Source organism: Falco biarmicus, chromosome 1 (genome assembly GCF_023638135.1).
Source record: "Falco biarmicus isolate bFalBia1 chromosome 1, bFalBia1.pri, whole genome shotgun sequence".
Classification (NCBI taxonomy): domain Eukaryota; kingdom Metazoa; phylum Chordata; class Aves; order Falconiformes; family Falconidae; genus Falco; species Falco biarmicus.
The window spans coordinates 52,335,356-52,358,786 of NC_079288.1; the positions used below are offsets into that span (position 1 = coordinate 52,335,356).

General features: G+C 36.5%; 1 protein-coding gene across 5 annotated transcripts in view; it reads left to right on the plus strand.

Moving 5' to 3' along the window:
• CCSER1 (coiled-coil serine rich protein 1) overlaps window positions 1–23,431 on the plus strand; it is a 709,724-nt gene that overhangs the window by 261,311 nt on the left and 424,982 nt on the right. For all 5 annotated transcript variants that reach the window (XM_056332770.1, XM_056332760.1, XM_056332788.1 and 2 more), the window contains exon 6: window positions 17,334–17,544. In XM_056332770.1, coding sequence (XP_056188745.1) covers window positions 17,334–17,544 — 211 coding nt within the window. The remainder of the gene's footprint in view (window positions 1–17,333; window positions 17,545–23,431) is intronic.

Genomic DNA, 23,431 nt, shown 5'->3' on the forward strand with positions numbered 1-23,431 from the left:
TGATGAATGAAAGGACTTCCAATCAAGGGAGCCAACCTTGGAAAACAAAGAAAAGATAATGATAAAAACACCGTTATGTAAATTATGCATAGAGAAGTCTCCAAGTGAAAAAGTTCTGGTCACAAAAGGAGATGAGCTGATAAGGTGTTGCAGTCCTCAGAAAATTAGTTTGAAGTAAGGCAAAGGTAACAGTGGTAATGGGAGATCATGACCTCCAACTCAAATAACTTTGCTGAAAGAGGGCAAACCCCTGCTTCTGAAGGGTGTGTAGTTGGTAAAAAGCTTCAGCAGTGCTATCTGAGGATGTGCACTAATTTGCATTAGAAGCAAGAAACTTGTAACCAATCCTGTGTGTGAGTAAAAATGAATATGTAATGTACTAAGAATACGAAAGTACTCTACTCCCCCATGCACCCAGTGCTGCAATAAACCCATGTCAGTTTTCTAAACTGTCATTGGTTTGGAGAGTTTTCCCGGTTGTGATTTTGGGTGTTATAAACGATAACGATTAAAACAATTTTATTTTGGGTTCAATCAATTTAGGTTGAGAAACAATAAGCAAAAACAGTGCTGGGTGCGTGGAGAACTCAATTAGTTCCACCACACACACACCTGAGTCCTAAAAGCAGCATCTTTTATCCCCAGATCTTGACTAATCTCTCACCGGATGTTCGTCCTGCTCTTTCCCCATTGGGTCGTTAGGGTATACCTTCTCCTCCTATTGGCTCTCCTTTGGTGCGCTTTTTCAAATCTCAAGGTCTTTGTCTCCTTCAGCAGGCCTTCTCTGGCATGGTTCCCTTTCCTTATGTCCTTTGGCAGGCTTTTCCAGGCAGCGATTGCCTCAGGGGAAGGGGAAGCCATCACATTGTCTTAAAGGAGAACCACATGTGCCCACTCACCACAACTGCGATACAGGTCCCAGATTTACACAGGGTACAACAATTACACTTATCACAGTACATCCTATTTTTGACATGAATCATGACTGCTTTTATTACATTGAGTAACAATCATCACAAGTTTGGAAAGAATATCTAAACCAAGAAGTATTTCCGGGTTTGCGCATTCAGACAGCAAAGACTAGATTCTGTTGTTGTCCTTTGTTTCCAAGCAACTGTCCCTAAAGAGCAGGAAAAGATGTCACTTATATCTTCAAACCACATTTGTATTTTCTTATAACTGTATGGCCCCAGTGAGTTCTAATGCAGAAAAATCTTCCCATTCCTTTGTCCATTAGCAAAGTTTTGTGTCTTGAAAACAAGTACAATGGGGGAAATATACATAAATGATGAAAATACTAGCAAGGTAAACTTCTTGAATGTCTTTGACAGGATCAGGGAAACAAATGAATAATAAGGCTTTTAGCCAGGTGTGTTCACCTAGAACCACTGAAATCACTCTTTACCATCTGTCTGGCATTACTGGAATGTGTTTGGAAGGATAGTTTAGGGGATTCACAGCACAAAATGAAGTGATAACTTCTCTTCTGTACCCTTTGCTTTCACATACAAGTCCTTGAGGAAGGGAGTATTTTTATTAGATGCCCTTTCTCTTCTGCCTGGTTTTACCTGAGCCCTTGCATTCATTGTTGCTGTGGGTGGCTGAGAGCTTCCTCCTGCTCTCAACTACCTAAGTGCAATTTGTCCGTGTATGGCAGGAATCATCAAAGGGTCAAGAAACATGATTTAAAGAATCAGTCACCAATATTCGAGTGAGTGGAGGTTATCTTTATTCGGCAGCCCTGGGTGCATGGGGGATCGCTCCACCAAAGTCATGCACACCAAGGGAACCTTTCAGCCCCCTCTTTATACAAGTCGCTCATGTCTATTCATCAACTTTCAGGGGAACTCATTAACATATCTTGCACGTGGACAGTTAGCACATTCCCATTCAAGGATTTAGTATATCTTCAAGTTAACAATATTAACATATCTTGTGCCTGGACAATTAGCACCCTCCCATTCAAGGATTTAGTATATCTTCAAGTTAACAATAAGAGTCTCCTCAGATAAACATGAGCACACCTTTCTTTAAATAAATCATATATGGCCCATTATTCAAACAGCATTAATTAATTACCTTATGCAGTCTATACAATGGGTTGAGATATGTGGTGGTATGAGGTAAAATCCACACCTTTACATAAGTGAGATTTTTTTTTCACCTAAAAAGTTCCCCTCATCAGCAGTAGACTTTGTCACATCAGATAGATCCCAGCATTCTGCTACAAGAAGCTCCTTCTCTTACATATCTAAGTTTTTATCCTAATTTCTACAACCATGAAATAGAGGAAGGCAATAAAATATTTTTAGGAGGAATAATCTTCTAGAGCTTTAGACTGGTCGTTCAAAACCATATCAGGATTAGTTCATTCCTAGAGCAGGAGCAGCTCTTAGGCTTTTTAGCTGGGATGGATTCACCCTTTCCCTACTTCCCCCTGCCCTGAGGCCACTGTGGGGACACAATACACTTCTGGTTGTGAGGTGCTGTAGTGTTGAGTTTGGCTTTGCCATGTCCCTTGGGCCTTTGAGACAGGAGTAAAATGACTGAGAAATACTTGAGGAAGCTGACTTGCTAATGTTCTGGTAGGGATGGACTCTACAATCCCCAGTGTAAGAGCTGCTCCTACTCTTCAGGTTTTTTAGTAGAAGATAACTTTTCTTAAGTCCCCTGCTTTAATTCTGCTTTGCAACTTTAAACACTGATGGCAAGCTAAGTGGAAGTGGAATTTTTTCCACTTAGACGTTGAAATTTGAAATTCAGTGGAGAGGGTCAAGAGGGACCACAGCTGAAGTTACACAAGTAGTGTGATAAGCTCTGAAATGCCTCAGCAGAATATGAAATTGCTTTTGATCTCCTCCTGAGCTGGAACATGCACAGAGATAGGATGCTGGAATACAGGCGAAATAGTGTCCCCCGGGCTGGGAAGAGGATGTCCTTCAACAGTACCTCCCTGTATGTTCACTCTACATTATTTCCCTTCCTCTCAAAAAATTTCTCAGGATATATTTTATGTGTTATTACCAACATTTGGATGTATGACTGCCATGAAATTTCCTTCTCCTGTAGCCAGTAGTGCTAATGAGGGGCTTGGTACTTTCTTTTCACATTTAAGGAATACTTTAGTGTGATGATAAAATGTGCCAACTTAAGCAGGGATGTAAAGTAGAATTCTTGCCTATACTAAGTTATTAAGAGTGCAAATATTTCTTACATAAGAGCAGTAGCCCCAGGTATTATTTGTGATTGATGTTTCTAAATTTCTACTCTTAAACTGGACAACATATCGTACAAAAACTTGGAGAGATTTTTTGCTAGTTTAGAAAGATAAATTTGTGTTTCAGCAGCAAAAAAGTTTATGTGTTTTAACTTATGTCTACTGTAATAAGCAGTGCACCTATCCAAGAATTTAATTGTTTTTGCTGCCCGTATCACGAATAAAAGAGGAAACATGTATTAGATATTCACAAAATGACAACACTGCTGGCTACCACACACCTCTAATACCCATTTTACACCTCTTTCTATTGATATATTACGGGCTTACAAACAAAAGCATTTTCAGTTTGTTTCAGTTTGGTTAAATTCCAGGAATCTTGTGGTTAAAGAGTATGTATGTATTTTCCAACCTTCCACAGCTTTCACTGGTTTCAGAGGTGAGTATAGAGAGATATAGAGATAGACATAAATATATAAATCGAGGTGTGGAACTGCTATTTTATCACCTTGGTTATTCTGTGCCATTTTCAACTGTAGTTACCCACTGTGTGTCTTGCAGTACTGGAATTTAATGCTGATTAAAATGCCAAAGTATTTTTTTTAAAAAGATGTAGCACACACGAAATTGGAAATAAAGTAATTAAGTGTAGAATGCTTACCCTGTTGTTTTAGATGATGTTGTGGGGAAAAATGTAATCTACACAAATAACATTACCAGTTGTCTCACTTAGTCAGCCAAGCAGGAGAAAAAGCAAAGAATAGTAGAGACTAATGAAGAAACAACATCTCAAACTTTCTTCCTTAAAACTTTTGCTTGTTTCAGTGGCTGCCTCAACAATTATATTGATACTGCAGTGTCTGCATTAAATATCCAAGTGACTTCTCATGTTCATGTTCTGAAGGGACGATCATTTATTCTTGTGTAGCTTAATCGTCCATGTAGGGTCCACAGGGTTCCTCTGTGTTGGTTGTGAGCTGATCACCATTTGTAAGAAGCAGGCTTCTCATCTTCTACTTAAAGGTGTGAAAAGTGCAATTATTTCTTTGGTTATCCTCACTTGGTTTGCTTTAAAAATGAAGTTAGTATTCCTGTGCCTTCTGCTTTGCATTTTCGGGTTTTCTCTTTTCTTTGTTATTGCTGTGGCAAGAGCACATGACTTGTGACATGCAAGTTCTGCATGTCAAAAACTCTTAGTGGCTTATCCTGAGTAGCAAGGATAAAGAACTCCAACCTTTCACCATGCTCTTTGAGAGCTTTGCAAGTGCAAATCAAAGGTCCTGTAGGTTTGGGTTGGCTGTTCCCTCTTTTCTGACTCATAAAGGTGTTAATTGTCTATTTTACAGTTTTTGTCTTCATTTAAATGAGTTGCTTCATTTGTCTCTCAGTTATTCCTGTGAAGGGCTGTGTTTAGGAGTGATGGGATGAAGGAGAAACCATCTGCATTAGGTTAATGAAATCTTACTGTATTTTCTGTTTTTTAAAATTAATTTTTAATATTACAGGTATTACAAAGTAATTTAGAAGATATTTTTGCTTACACTGAGCTCTGATCTAGGAATTTCTCTTTCCTTGTATTTTTCCAACAGGGCTTTTATTCTTGAAAATGAAACAAAAAAGCTTTAGAAATGATGTTGTGTAAAAAAATGCAGGTTGCAGACTGTTAATCTTATCTGATGGCTGATACTAAAATTTCAGAGTGATGTTTCTAGAATTAATAAAAATATCTCTAAGGGAAAACTTATTTATTAGTCTACTGCCAGATTTGGCTGGCAAACATTGTGTTTACTGTATGACTCTGGCCAAGCTGAAAACTTCTTTCAGCAAAACATAGCCAGTGTTTCTTTTGGGAAGGAGAAGAATTTACAGATTATGCTTGGAGTTTTGTTGAAACCCTCAATTCTAGTGAAGGTCAGAGGATCTTCTAAACCAGCCTGTTTTCAGCTTAGCTGTGCCTAATTACATCAATTTATTATGCTGGCTGAGTGAAGCCTTACAGGTGAAGAAAGTTAGTGGCTTGTTGGAGGTGTGTGTAGGGAGATAATCTCCTTCCTTTGTGGAAACACCTCTAGTAGTTTTGAGAGTTGCTGCCAGATGCTAAAGTATGGGAGATGCAGGTACAGAGATTGTGGGAGAAGTGATAGTAGACCAAAGAAGTGAGATGGAATAAAACTTCCAAGGGCAGATATCTCTGCTCCTCTGTATTGCATCAGAGGAGTGTGGACAATACCTGACCACTCCAAGAAACAACTGAAAATATGCATTCTGCAGGCCATAAGACTTTAGTGCCCTCTTCCCTGTCTAAAGTTTTGACCACACTTTACATCTACTTACTATTTTAACCAATAAAATAACTTCTTAGTTAAGTGGTAAAAATCTCCATAAATGGCTAGATGGAGACTCAGAGGTGTGACATTCTGATTTTAGGGGCCCAAGAACTGTGGATTTAAGTGAATGCTGATAGCTTTCCTATGGTTCTGTGACATCAAGGGGGGTTTTAGCAATAATTTGATACCTGGCTCCTCTTTTTCTATCGGCTCCCCACAAAGCAAGTGAAAAACAGTGTGCATATATCAAACATGTAACATCTGTCAGTCCTGTCACAAAAAATGAACTTTATTCCTTTTTGAACAGTGCCCTTCACTATGTTCACCAGAATGGGATTGCCTCTCCTGGGAGATGTCACAGAGGAGAGGGAGACTTTTATCATCTTTACTATCTTTGGACAGAGCAGTATTTGCATTCAGGGCTTTGTTTAAAAGACAATTGAGCAAAGACAGAGATTGGTGTTTATGTGGCTTCCGGTGAATAGAAACCTTCCCCTTTGCTGCCAGCCAGTGTTATCTGGTTTTAAATGTCAAATACCCTTCAGTGTGCACAAAAGAGAAGATGAGATAGCATTCACATAGGCAGTTTCTGGAAGCAGAGGTATGGCTCCAGGAGATGGGTATTTGCACCTGTGTGTAAGCCTTAAGAAGGACACACACCAGAATGATCCACAGAGAGCACTTCTGAACAGTGTGTTCTGTTGTATATTGTATTGAAGTTGTGGCATTAGACTTAAAGCTGAGACAGTCCAGGCATAAGGCAACATTTGCAAGTGTGGTTTTTCATTATCCTATTTATTGCAACTATGAATAAATTAATAGTACGGGTTATAACCATATTGTTAAAAAAATTGTTTTCTGAATATTACTGTTATTTACTGCTTAAAATTTGGATATGTGCAGTGCAAAAGAATTAAGACATCAGACATTAAATTCAAATCATGGGCCATATGTTTTCAGTGAGATGCACCTTTTCTAAACCTGCATAATTTCGCACAGTACTGTTCTTCATGTTATTCTCAACTGTAAACAAGACTGGCATTGCAAACTAGAAGCAATTACAATAACTCCAAATATTCAGGCAATTCAGGCAGGGTCCTCAAAGTAGAGAATGTAACAACCAGAAAGAAAACAACTTAAACACTTAATTTTAATGTGACAATCTAAAATACAAAGTGAAAAGGCAGGTGACCTTATGTCCTGGAAGTGAAGAGAGAGATGAGGCATTGTAGAGAGAATGAAACTTCTGGTGGGATATAGTTTGTAAGCACTTATGTATCAAGTAATGCTGCATCAACATAAAAATATTGTAAGCAACAAACAGCTTAGTGCTAATAGTGAAGTTGTAGCACGCTACTTCCTTTTGTGTGCTGGTGTACCAATAAAAATTTAGAGAGATTTAAATATGATTCAGAGATCTGAGCTTTGGTCCTTCATAGTCAGCCTAACCAAACACCTCTTTTTCATCTGCCTCTGGCCTCAGTTTGCCACTTTTTTAGATCTACTTTTTCGTAGCAGGTCGTGTTAGGGGAGAAAGGAGGGAGGAGGAATATTTTCTTCTATAAGTGGGCAGTATGGAAATGCTATTGCAATACTTTAGTCAAATTAAACTAAATATTCTGATTATTTTTTAATGAGTTGTTTACAATCAAAAGGAAAAACATTGAAGACCATGCTGGCAAAGGCAGAGAAATCTGTAGGTGGGCTAGTTTCACGGTATGATAAAATTACATTTCTGCTGTGGCACTTAGTGATTGATTATGTCATGTGAGAACAAAGCAATTAGGTTAATTTAGACATTAATTAGTTTATTGCTTGCTTTTTGTTTGGCCTCTAATGCCTTGGTTTAAAAAATTGAGCATGTGCTTTTGGAGGGGTTTAATTTCACTAATTAATATGTGTTGCCCACATTGCAACACCTGTCTTGTAAGTGAAACCCACCTGAAGGAATACAAGCCCTCTGGTGTTTTGAGAGGACACTCACAAGGAAATAATACCCAAAGGGTCCCACAACTTACAAGCTTTTAACCCCTGTATATAGCTGGGAATTTGTTCTTTAAAAGTTATCGGCCTCTGTTCATGCCAATGGCAGCTTTTGTAAGTTGATGTGTTGAGCTGTGCAGCATTCAGAAGAGAAGGGGGGAGGTTTTGAGTCTCTGGAAGGTGAGTGGTTCCTGGGACAACTCTGTGCTTGTGAAGCTCTCAGCTTCTTACATTTGTTCTAAGAGGACATACATCTCGATATGAGCTATTTATTTTATGTTGGTACCTGGCACTTTTCATAGACAAGGTCCAGCTAATGGTTTAATTCAAAGTGTTAGACCTACAGATCTGGGGTAGCTTTTATGCAGTTACTCTAAAAGTACATTCTTTATTTCTTCTGTTCTGTGCACTTCATTTATGTTCAGTTTTGGCTGGAGCCCAGAAAGTATATACTATTTAATTGTGGGAAAAATACATATTATTTTGTGTCTAAGTCTGCCTCGAGCTCTTAATTGTGAAACAACAGTTTTCAAATCAGTGAGTGAACTGAAGGTAATTTCTCTCATCTTGCTTTCTTAAAAGTTCAACAATTTCTCTATATACATGGTTTAACTTTTAGGTAATCAGGAGTTAGACTATGATTCCTTGTGGGGCCCTTCCAACTCAGGATATTCTGAGTCTCCTTGATAATATAACCCAAATATACATATGTACATGCAAACATAGACACACATGTGAGTAGTCAGCTAGTAAAAAAGCATGGTATTTGCAACTGCTGTGCCAGGAGCAGCATGAATTGTTTTGTCAGCAAACTTCACTAAATAACTGGTGTATTTAATTAGCATTGGTGCTGGATTTCTCATCTTGTTACTTTTTTTAAATCAAACTTTTGAAGTCACTATGGCTCTTATGTTTGTCAGTGGAATTGGAAATTCTGTAAAATACTAAATTAATAATGTTTCCTAAAAAAACATACAAAAGAATCCAACTTAAGCATTAAAAACCCCTTCTAGTAGATTGCTGTCTTTTAAGAATGAATATATAGTAACATGCACGTTCTGGATTTCTGTATAAATTATGTGCCTAAATCCATTACATGCTTTCATTTATTGGTCATAAAGGAGGATTTAACATAAAAGCTTTTCTAACAATAATGTTAGGTTCCAACTATTTTATGTGGTAATGAAATAGGATGGGTTTTAAAATTGCAGTTTCTTCCTGACATATTAATCGAATTTGCTACATAAAGCAGGTGGAAAATATCCTCTGAATTTAAACATAACTTCTTTCTACTTATTATTCTTAAACTGTTAGAGGACAATGAGAAGGGATACATTTGTTTAATCATATACTTTCACCAAAATGAAGGTGCATTGTGTCAGTTCCATTAGAGAGTATTGAAGGTTATCTTCACTCAGAAAGCTGTGTTTGCAATTATTGGTTATTTTGGTGATTGTATTATATTACTCGTTATATATTTCACTATGTGGAAATGTACAGAGCTAAGGATAAATTTTAGGATTATCGGTTGGAATCTTCTGAACACCCGCAGAGCTTTAACTGCCTGATTTTTCTATAGGGCATCCCTCAACTTTTAACTGCTCACCTCCACTGGTGGTTTAGTCCTCTTTCTTATAGACCCTGGCATTCAGCTGCCATCTAATCCTGTAGGTATGTGCATTTTTGCTGGTGGAGGAACGTGTGTAACTATAGCATGGTAACCTGTAGAATGATTATATAGATGTCTGTATCTGTGCTCAAGCCTTGGCATAGTCTGCAGCCAAGACATTTCTGTAATTGGACCCAGTCCAGGAAGAGTTCCCTGAATCACCTGCCCAGGATGAAGGCAGGTAGTGGTTGGGATGCAAGGAAAGCAAGCAGAATGCTGAAGGTAGTCCACTATGGGGATGTTGGTAAATATTAATTGGACCTTTAAAACAGTCTATTATGCATCTCAGATGAACCTCTCAGCCAATACAAGGTACAATGAACTGCCTGCTTGCTTCACAAGTGTTCTTAATGCTTAATAACCTCATCAGAAAATACTGTCTTGGTTTACTCAGTAGTAATGTGGTTAAGTGCTTCCAAATACTTCAAAAACAAGTCAGACAGGACCTGAAGTGAGTGACTTGTCTTCTTTATAAAGTAAATGGATTTTCTACATAATTTTCTGGTATCATTGGAATTCTGTCCTACCTGTGTAACGCATGTCGGTGACTTCTGCTAGGCACTAAGTAAATATTTGTTTCAAACCCTGCTGTCCTTTTGTCTTTTAGTTGATTTAACCTTGCTTTTTGAGGTACCTGTCTTCTAACTGAAGTCTATACTAACCGTTCGGTAGCTTCTTACCAGGCGCAGAAAACATTTTAAATAATTTTTTTCTTCTTCTTTTTTTTTTCTTTTGAAATATTCAAAATTTTGAGCAGAATTTTGAAAAGGCTTGGTAGCAAAAAATGCTTACCTACAGTGGGAAGTATTTGACAGTTTGTTTTTAAGCAAGGGAAATTAGTTTGGTAACTGAAAGGAGTGTACTTCTTGTGCTTCTTGGAAGGCAGTCATCATATCCAGTACCCATTGTGATTTTCCAGCTTGCTTTTACATTTTTTAACCTTGTAATAACTTGAAAGTTTTATGTTCCATTTGCACAGTTTCTAAAAGCCAAGACTCAAGCATTGAGAACAGAGATCAAAGGTGAGAAGTGTTGTTTTAATCTAGGAGGTGACAGTTGCAAAAAAAAGATTTGTCTTTCTCCTTTCCCCCAATACCATAAAGTTTACTGGGCACGCTTGAATGGCTGTCTTCTTTAACAGATTAGATTAAAATTTTGCTATTCTAGTCCCAGGTGAGCTGAGTTGGTCAGCTTCATCGAGTACATTAGGAGTGAGTTTTGGAGAGGACCCCAATTGCCTTCAGCTTTTATCTTTGCTGAAGTTGTCTCCAGTCAGAAGTACATAGTGTTTATGAAGGCTGCAGCTAGATTTATCCTTTGTCCAAATAAAAAGTAAACCTTCTTTTGTTTATATCCCAATGAGAGAAGTAATTTGAGCTACTGCTTGCTTTTCTGCATAATTAAACTGCAATTTATGTTTTGTATGCCTGTTGTAAAATAGTTTCAGGAACGATCCCCTACTGAATTTTTCTGGTGGAAAAAAAAGGGAAAAAATATTAAAAAGACTGAAACTCTACCATACTCTCAATGCCCAGACAGCTGCATTTACTTTTCCTGGTTTGTCTGTAATGTTTTATTTACTACTGCACTGTTAATACTTGAAATTAAATAAGCCCCACCAATCTTTTCCAAGTAGCTATTTTTTTGGATGTTATCCATTTACTGTATGGTGTTACATTATCTTATTTGTATCACATTTAATTTTTTTAATAGATTCCAGGAGGAAGGAAAGAACTGAAATCTCAAGAGTTGTGTTTCTGTGTGCTAGATCAGGGGGTATAAACAAAGCTCTATGACTCCTGTAGGGTTTAGAGAAAGGAAAGAAATGCTTGACATGCCCCTATCAGCTGTACTCTACCATCAGCTGAAAAATGGAGGGCTTTTTTCCCTTTCTTTTTTTTTGTAAATTTTATTCCATATTTCATGATCACCAGGTTCTAGCCCAAAGGAAGTCCTTATGGCTCTGATATAAACCTTTGAAATAAAAGAGCTTATAATGGAAAAGGCTGACACAGTCTTAACTTATGGCAGCACTAGCCATTAGAATTTTGTGCCCATTTTTGTGTGGTTGCTACTTTGATAGTGACAGGTACCGAACATCATTTTTGTAAAAGGCTGGCCTTGAAAAATCATATCATTAGAGCATCAATAAATGATACATAGTTCTAAAAGCTGTAAAATGTCAAACGATAGGTACCTTGTGACATGGTGTGGTTTAATATTCTGAGGTGTCATCCCTATAACTAATGAAGCATGCTCCGTTAGAACAGAACTAATGTTGAGAAATTTTGTGAGACAGAGAGAGGTATAAATTTTGATGCCAAAGAATGTTAGTACAGGTAATTTGCCAAGTGTTTATGTTTTGCTTACCTTTTTATCTTTTCATTATTGCAAAGGCTGCAGTTTCAGAACTGAGTAAGGAGTTTGACAATTTTTATCCTCCTTGACTAGAGCTTGAGAATATTTAGGCATCTGGCAGTGCATTATTTGATATGCCCATTGGAATATTTAGGAACATGCTTTTAAAAGTTTATGCCTGATTTCTGCTAAATATGAGGCAAGACCTTTCTTTTTTCTGAAAGGTGTCCATGTATTTCAGTTGTAAACTGTTTGGGATGGAACATGTTTCTTACTAAGTGAGATTAGTAAGAGATTACACAGAGATTAAGATTTGGTCTGGGTTGATTGTAGCACTTGACTATAACGTACATCATTGTAAGTGAGCCATTGAGTGCTTTGAACTGAGTTTTGGAAGTGTTTGAGGTAAGCAGATTTTTCTCTAAAAATCAGAAATAATTGCTCTTATGTGTCTTACATGGTCCAGCTGAGGGACCTTTCTCAAAATAGTAATGAATGATTTTTCTCAGGAGGATCCCTTTCATCTATTTGCTGTTGGTGAGAAAAAAGAAAATTCTTGTGCAGTTTGAAGGCTATCTAGATTTGTATGAAAAAGAATTTCAGGTTATAACCTCTATATGGAGCTAATTACATTTTTCTAGTATAAAAGGACGTGTATTTCCTGGTGGGCCAGGTGATGAACAAATAAGAGAGTGTTTTTGCTGAAATATTTGAAGATCAAATTTATATGTGTTTATATATGATTGTGTGCCTGATTTTTGTAACTATACATATACATTAAAAAGTGTGTATATATACATGCTGTATTTATATGTGAGTATATACAGATAGAATTACACACTCAAACGCTGAAAATAAATGATTTAAGGCTTTTTGCAAGACCCTGCTTTAGAAGCTAAGCCCTCAGAGAAGAAAGAAGGTATGTTCAGCTCCTGCCATAGAGACAGGGGTCTTTTGCTGTGCTTGCAGAGCCTTCCTGTTGCCCACAATGTTACATGTGTTCTCTTCTGTTAATCTGGTATCAGGAAGTACAGACTCTGTGGGACCAATTGTATTAGTTTAGGCTAATTCTGCTATAGCAAATTCTTGAGCACTGCTGATGAAAACTAAGAAGATTAAACTCCACGTAATCTGGAAATCATTATGTAAGTGAAGTTCAAATTACCATAAGCTCTTCAAATAATTGACCTGAGGATCAGTAAGAAGGGAAGAATAACTCACATTAGCTCAAGTTGCAAATCTTTGGATCCTTCCCCCCCTCCCCCATAAACCTCTTTAAAGATGCTTTGGAATAAGAAAGTTGTTCTTCTACCTTCCTAACAGAAAGAACCTTTGAAAAGAGCTGCACAATTTTGTCTTCCTCAGTTAGTGATCATGTAGTTGCCTTGGATTTATGGAGGATATTAAAATGCTAAAAGTCACTGATTGATTATTTTAATGCTATCTCACTATTTCAATAAAGACTGCTTTTGAAATAGAACTCTGTCTTAATGGCACTACCATTTTGCTAAATGTGGATAGTGAGGCTTCTGGGTTTTGTATCCATTAGAAATGAGGAAATATATTCACGGTGTTCAGTGGATATGTCTAGATAAAACAGAAACAAGCTAGCAGGCTTGAAGTACAGATTTGCACAGGTTTTCACCCTATTTAACATTTACAAATTTGTAACAAACTTTCTGTGCATTTTCAGACTTCACGGTGACGAAAATTCTACTGACATTAAGCTTGCTTTTCTCTGTTGTCATTTCTGGTCCCCTTAGATGTAACATGCAGCTGTATAGCAGGTATTCCACAGGCTTTAGATTGACAGCACTTCGGCACCTTGAATTACCTTGTTTCCCTAGAAACAGTGGTCTAGAGGGCTGGGCAGAGTTTTAAGTATGCCATCTGTCGGGCTTTGTCTGATCTCCATCAAACACAATATGGGAACCACTTTTTATCTGGGAAGTGAAGTCTGTAATACCTGGGAGAAAATCAAGAGTAGCTTCCTACCACTCTTCTCAGCTGTGATTTGCCACTGTACCCACAGTTCATCTCAGACCTTTCAAAACAGGCTGGTTCTTCTCTTGCCTAGGAGTCTGGCTTGGTTTCACATCTCAGCTTGGAGCTTGATGGCTGCATAGTCACATTCAGAGATTCGAGGTGACTTCTACTGGGATAGTTCTTTAGCGCACATCTGCACAACTGACATCATCCAGAATGGAGTGGTCCCATCCAATTTTCCTGTCCTGACAACCAAACCATGCCAGGGAATCATTTGAGAGTGTGGTAGCTGGGTTGGGTCAAGGCATTTCAGAAGTGGTTTAACACTGACTGACTTTCAGTGCCCGGGCACATTTTCAGGTATGGTTCTATTAAAGCAGGGACATGGCCTAACTGTGTGTGTATGTCAGGCAAATCTAAAACTCAGACAGGAGCCATATATTTGAAAGTAACCAAATTACTTTTCTGGAATTTTTATGTTGATAATATTATAGAATTAATTTTGTCTTTTAAATGAAATACATTTTATTTAGTCATTAAAAAAAAAACTTTAGGCTTTTTATCCACAGCTTCAGAAGTTTGTCACAGATGACATTTGCTTGTGAAATGTTTTTATTACAATATACGCATCTTTGTAAGGTGAAGGGGGCTGGCCATCTGTAAGAAGCTCCTGCACTGCCAGTGGAGGAACCAGCCCATTCTCCAACTTCAAAGCCAAAGAGGTGCTTTACTAGTGAAGGGGAAACCTCTACTTTTAGTAAGAACTCTATTTTTTTTTCCTCCTTACTAGATCTATACTGCTGCCTTGAGATGAATTGCAGTGGATTACCATAATAATACAGTAATAGGCCACCTGGACGTTGTTAATAATGAACTTGCTGAAGTATCAGCTCTGGAATGAATTTAAAATTAGGTTGTTTTTTTTTTCCTGCAGTGAATAGAAAGAGTTGTATCAGACACTGAAGAGTTTTTCTGTCACAAATCAGTTATATTCGTTTCAGACAGTTCAGAGGTAGTATATGACCTGAATGTTCACTGTATGCCAACTCTGACTTGCTATTTTCCAGTAGCAATTGAGTTAGATTTTAAAGTGTTATGACAGTGAGTGGTGATAAGTTATTATGGTGCATTTCATAGTTTAGTACAAGGTTTGAAAAGATGGTAATTTTGTGTGTTGAGCAGTATTAATATCAATATAAAGTCCACTGAAGTCATTAAAGGTATTTTCTTCAGCTGAAATTAAGATTTTCTGTATTTCTAGTACATTTATAGCTTATACATAAACACTGCATCTCTTCCATGTTAGAGAGGATGACAGTGCTCCAAGACTACTGCTTGTCTCATCACTGGGCCATCAGAGTATTGCTATTGATAACCAGTTCTTCTCCATGATAGCGTAAAAGGAGGAATTACATCTTAAGTTAGTCCTTTCTCAGTGTCAGGATGTTATCCACATAAGATGCCTGTTCAGGAGTATGAGAAAGGTGGAACTTTGGTGGGACTTGCAAAGTGAATATGCAGAATATTCTAAGGAATAATTTGTTTCCCAGCCTGCAGGCACTGGGCAGGAAAAAAGAGGATCTTGTAATTTCGTCTTACTAAATTTAAATAATGTGCTTTTCTGGTTACATAAGTAAGTTTACATTCCAATAGTTTGAATATGACTTCTTTTATAAACCCTTTAAAGTGGCCTATGTTATGAAACTTCAGTTAGAAGTTTTTTTTCTTTGCATGATTTATACCTGAGGCTTCTTTAATTAAGGCTATGAATTAGCAGTGGCTTAATATCCTTCAGTCAATAGCACCTTTACCATTCACCTTGGATTGTTATTTTAAAGGACACAAAATATTATACTCAAAAAGTTGTTCCAATGTATTTAAAAATTAAAACAGAGTAATTTCATTGTTTTATGAGAATCTTGAAAAGGCTGGATTAGAAAATTTTAGTTCCATTGGCCATCATGAGCATCTGTCCATATATGTGATCTGTGGTGCATGTCTCGATCTAACACATTGTCCCTACTGCACATTATGTAGCTTGCAAAATACAAAAATGAACCATCCATGAAAGATAATTCTAGTAGCCTCATTTCCAATTTGTTAGTATGGCCTTGGGAATTGCTTGTCTTGAGAAATCATATTAATCCCTTCTTGTATCTGGTTTCTATGAAACCAAAGTTAGCTAAGGAAAATTTAATGTAGAAAAATATTCTTTGTCCTTCCAAAGTATGGCCATGCTTAAAATTCAGACTCAGTTTTGTGTTGCATGAAAATTCAAATGGAATAGAAAATTAGAACTATACATTAAATGGATAATAATTGTCATTTTCTTCACTACTTATGCTAACATCTTTAATTGTAGTGAATAAATTTAGTATGAATATGGGTGTCATGCATTGCTGTTACAGCATTTTTGTAATTTAGTAGTAATTAATATACTACTGTTGCACAGTGCAGCCACATTCTCAGATTTATTCTCCATTCAGATTTGGCCTTTTTCCCTGCTGGCTGAAGAGAAAGTAGGTACAGCACTGAAGTTGTGAATGCTTTCATGCCAGAAAAATACTTAGTGTTTTTAGTTACATTCTCGACATTCCACCAAAATGTCAAGTAATCTCTATTTAAATTCTTTTTCTGCTATTAAACTTTTGGCTCTTTGTGACTGATTTTGGCTGATGAATCTATGCCCTCTGGAGCATAGAATCAAATGGGTGGGAAGGGGCCTCTCCAGGTCTCTGTTCAAAGCCCTTACTCAAAGCATTAGAGCAGGTTACTCAAGGACTTGCCACATCATGTTGTGCATATCTCCAAAGATGGGCATCCCATAGAATCTCTGAACTCTTACTCCTTTGTTTGACCACCCTCATGGTAATAAGTAAATAAATAAAGTTCTTAGGTCTAGTCACAGTTTCCTGTATTCCAGCTTCTTTCCATTGTATTTCATCCCACTGCTATGCTTCTCTAAGGACAGCTGGCTGCATCATCTCTGTACTCTCACAGTGGGGACATTGCTCTGGTCAGCCATGGGGATTCCCTTTGCCTTCTCTTTGGAAGACTGAGCAAAGCTGGCTTCTCTTAGCCTCTTCTCATTTGTTGTGCGTTCCAACCCCCTCACCATCTTGTTGGTCTTCACTGGACTCGCTCCAGCATGGGGAAGTCTTATATCTTGCTGTAATATTGAAGATCATATGTACGCAGCAAAATAATGGTATTCCATTACCTCTGAAGTCCATCATAATCTTCCTGAAGCTTTCTGTTTGTTGTCTTTAATGGATTCTTAGCCACTTCAATGGCAACTAAACTTCAGAGTAAGTACAGTTTAATTAAATTTCAAATTCCATTTTAAATAAAGCAGGTTCATCTTATGTCGCTGGGCTAGCTCAGAAGAGAGTATTTTCTTTGGTGGTTTTCTTTTCTGTTTGACTTCGAAGTCAAAGCATAAAGAGGAACATGATTTCACTTTTGAAAGTGCATGACAGATTCATTTTTTCATTAACTGAAGTAAAATAGACCCATAGCAGCTTTGCCCATAGAATATTTTGTTTTAAGAAAATGGCTTTATTTTGAAGGGCATGGGACAGAGCATGGTTTCAATTCCTGTTGAAAATGGTACATTTATAAGTGCATATTTTATTGCTAACACCATATGGCTACATGTACTTTATAAAGGCCATTCATGCTAGCAGGCTCAAAAAGTGAATGTGTAATGTGTCTTTAAACTCAAACTAAAAGCCTAAAATTACTGAGTTCTTTTTCATATTTCAGTGTTGATGTTTCTGTTTTGTCTTGTAAGGAACCTATCTCTGAAGCTGTCGAAGGAGGTTGACCAAGGAGAAGCCAGGTACCCTCGTGTTAGCCAGCTGGCTGGCAGCCCATCTGTGGAGTGGCCTTTTACTGGTCTGGAAGAAGGTGGAGGCATTGAATCTTTGCCCTTCAGATTGATGCTGCAAGATTGCACAGCTGTAAAGACATTGCTTCTGAAAATGAAGAGGGTTCTTCAAGAGGTAATCACCCACTCATTTCTTAAATTAATAGCTTTCAGCATTAATGAGCTAAGCAGCAGAAAAGGGTCAGAAAAGTTTATGGACTTGATGTCTTTTAATATGTCTTGAATATATGGAATTGATGCAGAAGTATAAATAGTAGTGTCTCAACATGGTGGAGGTCAGAAAGCTTATACTATAGTGGAACTTAATGGATACTGCCATCTTGGTGTGCAGAGTGTAAAGCTTCTCATGAGCTTTTACTAAAAAAGAGGCAGGGGAGACAAACTGCTTTAGATCAGATGGAATTGTATTGTTTTCCTCTAGTATTTTAGAATTTTCAGGGTTTTTTTACTACATTTATTAATCAGTATGAAGTTGCATGCAATTTATTCAGTGGAGAGAAGCAAGGGAAAAAAATGTTCTCTTAAGTAACAGTACTAAAATTAAAGGTTACTAGCTTGAGTTTGTAAATGATGGCTGAAATCAGATTTCTTAGGGCTTTCTAAAAATTTCAAGGGTCCTGGCTTGTCCTGTTCTGCTGTATTCTTCTGCTTCCCCCACGGACTGCTGGTGTTGCTTTGAAAATTTTCTTTTACATCCAATTCCCTTTACACTTAGAAGAAAACAAATTGGGTTGGGAATTTTTTTTTTTTTTTACACTTTTCAGCTGTGAGGCTTTGACTTAGATACATTTTTGACAAGCTTTCATCTTTGTTTATGAACTACAGCTTGCATCTTCTTTGAGATACATAAGAAAGATAATTTTTTTCTGTTTGTTTTTTATCTTTTTTGTTCATATTATTACAGAAGAATTTAGGTTCAGAGGGTCTCTCTGGAGGTCCAACCCCTCTTTCTACTCAAAACAAGGCCGACTTAGAACAGGTTGTACAGGTCCATGTCCACCTGTTTCTGGTACCTTAAAGGAGTTCCCACATAGTCTCTGGGCAACTGTTCCAATATTTGACTACATTATTGTATTTTTTTTCCCGAAGATATAAACAGAATTTCACTTGTTGCAGCTTCATCGTATGATGAAGTGCTAGTCACTTAACTGGGACATTTAAATAGAATTTGGCAAGTTTGGGTTTTTTAATGTTGAATTTTTTATTATCTTTATCTAAATTCAACAAATTGTTGAGCTGTCTGACAAGGTTTTTCAAAGATTTAGCCATGATAGCTATCCATTAGTTCTTCTAAATAACATGTTTTTGTTGGATATCAAGCCTCATACTTTCCAGTTCCCTTCAGTTCACTAGAAGCATAATGTATGCAATTGGACTGCTTGATGAACATCTGTTTTGCTGAAGGTGGAACTGAAATCATTACTTCTCCATCAGTTCCTGCTTTTATAATGTTGGAATATAGAGTGGATTTCAAGGTTCTTGTCCACTGAGAAGGATTTGTAAGGCTATTATATATGGAAATAAATAATAAGAATCATAATATTACATGACATAGTTGTAAATTTCAGCTGGTGACATTGGAAGCATGCTCTGTTGCTTCTAGTGTGAATAACTCTGTTTTGTTCAGGAAAGTTCTTTTTTACCACAATGGTAAGCGTAAGAATTTTATTTTTAACTTACCAAGTTCCATTAAACTTGTGTAAGAATCTACTGTGATGTTCTATATGGAGATATGTTGGACCTTGTAATACTTCATCTTTAAAAACATTCACCAGGTGATCTCCACAAAAGGAACACAAGAGTTCTTGTGCGACTTGCTGGAATTTCATGTCCTTGTGTAACTCACATAGTTTTTGGTTTTTTTTTTTCATCTTAATCATTCAGTCTTTTACTTACGTGTTGCATAGTACCATATAATTTCCATCTCTCCAGCTGACTGTAACACAGTGTGATTCTCTGCTTTCCTTTTCTTTTTGTCTTGCCTTCATAATAAAATCAAAATGGCCTTTTTCTAATTCTACAGTTGGATATTACATGTGGTTGCTTATATAAGATATATGTGCTCTAATTTACCTCCCTGTTTTTCAGGACCTTTGAGATGGATTATCCTAGTAGTAGTACACATTGTTCCAGTATACAGCTAAACAAAACTTTTACATAGCTAGAATGAAATGACCAATCTGAAAACTTTTGCTACCTTGAGTTGCTATTTGCATTTCAGTTTTTAAAGAGCAATTTGCATAGTAACGGTGATAGAAAAGATATGAATACTGTTAAGTGGTACGGGAGTGTAATTTTTAGTAGCCCCATCTGAGAAATAGCTGTTTGATATGTAGTACAGTATGAGTTCTACTGATATAAATACACGTAGTAATTCTTGAAACAAAAAATTACTTTTTAAGGTAATTTTTAAACTACATCATTTTCATTTCTCCATAAAGAGTTAACAAACTCATCCACTATACAGGCATTACTCATGGTGAAAGAGCAGTAACAACAAAATATTCACACAGTCTTATAAACACATTAAAATATTAGGACTTAAACCAAAACTGGAGTATGATCCAAAAGAACATAAATAGCTAGTTTGAACATCCGAAGAGAAGATGACCTTGAAATACATTACAAATTTGTATTGGAATGACACAACTTGATTATCTTCAGAAATACAGACATTTATACATTTATGTCACTTTTAAATTATTAGTGAAAGATTTCAGGAAAATATAATTTCAGCAAATTGAAATATTGTGTTGAAGAATCTGATAAATAAGTCATCTGAGCGTATTTGTCAGGCAGTTTCCATGGAGAAGGTACCCTGCTTCCATTGTAACCAGATGTAATTTCTTCATCCAGAAATCACTTCTGCCCCAACCAATATTATAAATCAAACTCACAACAGTACAAAGTAAAAGACATAAAAGAAAAATTATTCCCTTACCATGGAGCTTTCATGTATTTTTAAATGTAGTCAAACATAGTTCCTACTGACAGGCTTATATGGTATAGAAGTGAAATATTTTATGCCTATAACAGTATAAAATAAGTATATTTATTTATAAAAATAATAATATGTCACATGTTTTCATGCACTTTAGAAAATATACAAAGCATACAATCTACATAGGGAAAAATTACATAAGTTATTAGAAAAAAAGCTGCAGTATTTCTGTTTTATAGCTGATGTTATCCATAGAAGAAGAAATTACAGTAGTGTACACCTCTATTGAAAAATAACTGTTAATTGACTTAAAATATTATCCCTATTATTCAGTATAATCCTTCTTCATAAGCACTGACCACTGCTTCTGAGGAATAATTTAATTATGATCTGCCAAAATGAAATACTAGCTAGTAAGATATGCTGCTTTTTGTTTTGTTTTGTTTTTTTTGTTGCAGTTGCTTGTAATTTAAGAATCTAAATGGAAAAACTGCATGCAATATATGCTGTACTGTGCTGCAGATTTATAAAGCTGTGAGTTTAGCTTGTTATTAGTCTTGTGAAAAGGGAAATTGAAGACATGGCAGTAACTTGCAAGATTGAGAATGTTGTTAGGTAATGTATTTAGTAAAAGACTAATGAATGATAGTTCAATTAAGAAAATTAATTACCAATTCACTTCCAGTGAAAAAGCCTTGAAAACGTCTCCTAAAAATTCTTTATAGCTTTGGCCATGCAAGTCTTATAAGGCAAGTTGTCCCTTATTGCTTTGAGAACCTCATTGAACAAGGCTGAAGATAGTATGGAGGACATACTATTTCTCCATGTGCTCATGGAGAAACTTGTGATCCACCAGATATTGGTCCAGAAAGTACATCTGAATCTTTTCAGCAGGTTTTTCTCATGGATGCTCTATTTCTGACAGACAAATCTACAATAAATGGAATAAACAGGACGCGTGGGCTGCAAAGTTTCATGCAAAAGCATTACCAGAGATTAGCAGCACAGGCAGCTTGATAAAAGCCACTTCAGCATATAAGACAATACAAACTGTCGTGTAGCCTGTCTGTGATTTACCAACAGTTCTTGGTCTCCCTTTTCTCTCTGTGTCACTGATGTTTATTGAACTGGGTTTCTTTCCTCAAAGTTTACTTGGTGTTGACCTTTTTCTCAGTAATAACTCTTCTCATTCAAAAAAAAAAAAAAAAAGCAGCACAGTTGGATGGACGAAATTGCTAGGTTTGCCCTCTCTTAAGAAATTAATTCTTCACTTTCTGACTTTAGGCAGGCCTTTCTGCTCTGAACTGGTCTTCAACTCAGAATCTGTACCATCTTTTCTCCCTCAAGTGCCATGCTATAATTTCTACATTTCTGGCCACTAATTACTTTCACGTAGTCAGTGAGGTTCTAAAAATTAGACTGTAGCTTCTTCCTAACTTATTGCTATCAACAATAACGACTATGTAATGACTCTTTCCCAAATGATATATGGGCTTTCCTGTACTCTTCCAGATGACACTGGAATTATTTCCTTCTATTAACTTCTTTATCATTTGAATTATGGCTAACTGAGGCAATGTTGAAGGCTGGCTAATTGGGAGGACATTTTAGGCAGAGATATATGAAGAAAACTGATATGATTTTGTGCCTGGCCAGAGAGGGTCTTTATGCTGAAATAAATGTAGTGAAAAAATACAGCTATTTTGGGAAGGAATCCATGTAGTCAGTGGTAATGGTTTTTTGTTCAAACTTGAGATGTTGACTTGTTGACTGTCCCAGTAAAAAGAAAATCTTGCCCACATTTATGCTTATTTCTACAGGTCACATTTTCCCTGTATTCTTTATGCAATATATAGGTTAACAACTACATAACTCTACTTTTAGATATATTTATGACCTATCAGAAGTGACCTTGCTGATTGCTAATCTAAAAAATTAAGGTACGTTGCCTTTATGTTTGTGTAATTTGGAATATAAATTATTCAGTGCATGCCCCTGCTTCTTTCACAGTTCTGCAAAACACCATGCAGGCTGTGAAGCTTTAGAAATTGAAGCTAATTGCCATGATTAACAAGAGAGCTAAGTTTCTCTGGACATATATTGCATACTGTGTTTTACTAATTAATCATTTATTTTACTGAGGGAAATTGCAGCTTTCTGTGGCAGTTATTAAAATTCAATGTGTCCATACAATGTTTTTAGATTGCGCTTGAAAAAATGAGAAATGTTGAAAATTATGTGAAAATCACTGTGAGACTCATCATGACAGTTGCCTGAGACTTGGGCGACCAAGTGAGACCACTCAGTCTGCAATTAGTCTGTCATATATCACTAGCTACATTATTTCTCTGCATGTATCTTTCACCTCATCAGTAAAAGAAGTGTAATTATAGAGTCTTTTTTTATTCTGCACTTGCAGTCTACTAATGGTAAGTACTAAGGGAAAGCTAAGTGTTTGTGATATTTTGTAGCTTGATTGCTAAACAATATGGAAGTGGCCTTAAACTATGGTTTTTGAAGACATGGAAGTGTTTCCTGTAGTCCACTATGAAATGTATTGTGTTTACTAATGTTGTCTGTTAGCCACTTAAGAAGCAATTGTGAGTTTAATACACTGTAAAATACTGCAGGTTTTTTTCCTTTAAGTAACTTTGTAATTAACCACTGTAGCATTACTGATTTATTCAACAACTCTGTATTTAATGCAGTCCCTTTTATCAAGTAATTCATGCTGGAAATTGGTAATTCCTTCATTTCATGGTGTGTTGACACTGCATATACCCATAAATTTAAATAACTAATAATAAAAATGTACTAGATTTAGTAATAGGATTTAACTTTATTGTATTAAATTGCTTTTTCACTCAGAAATATACACTGGCATACCCTGGCCCAGCTGCTTGCAAAGAGAGAGCAGAACATCCTATTGGCATCATATTTTATGTGTGTTTTCTATTAGCATATCTCAGGGTAACGGAGTACATTGTGAGCTGGTGGATATAATCAGATGTTCTCTTTGGCAGTGAAAGTGTTTTGTTCTAAGATTACCCATTATAAGGTA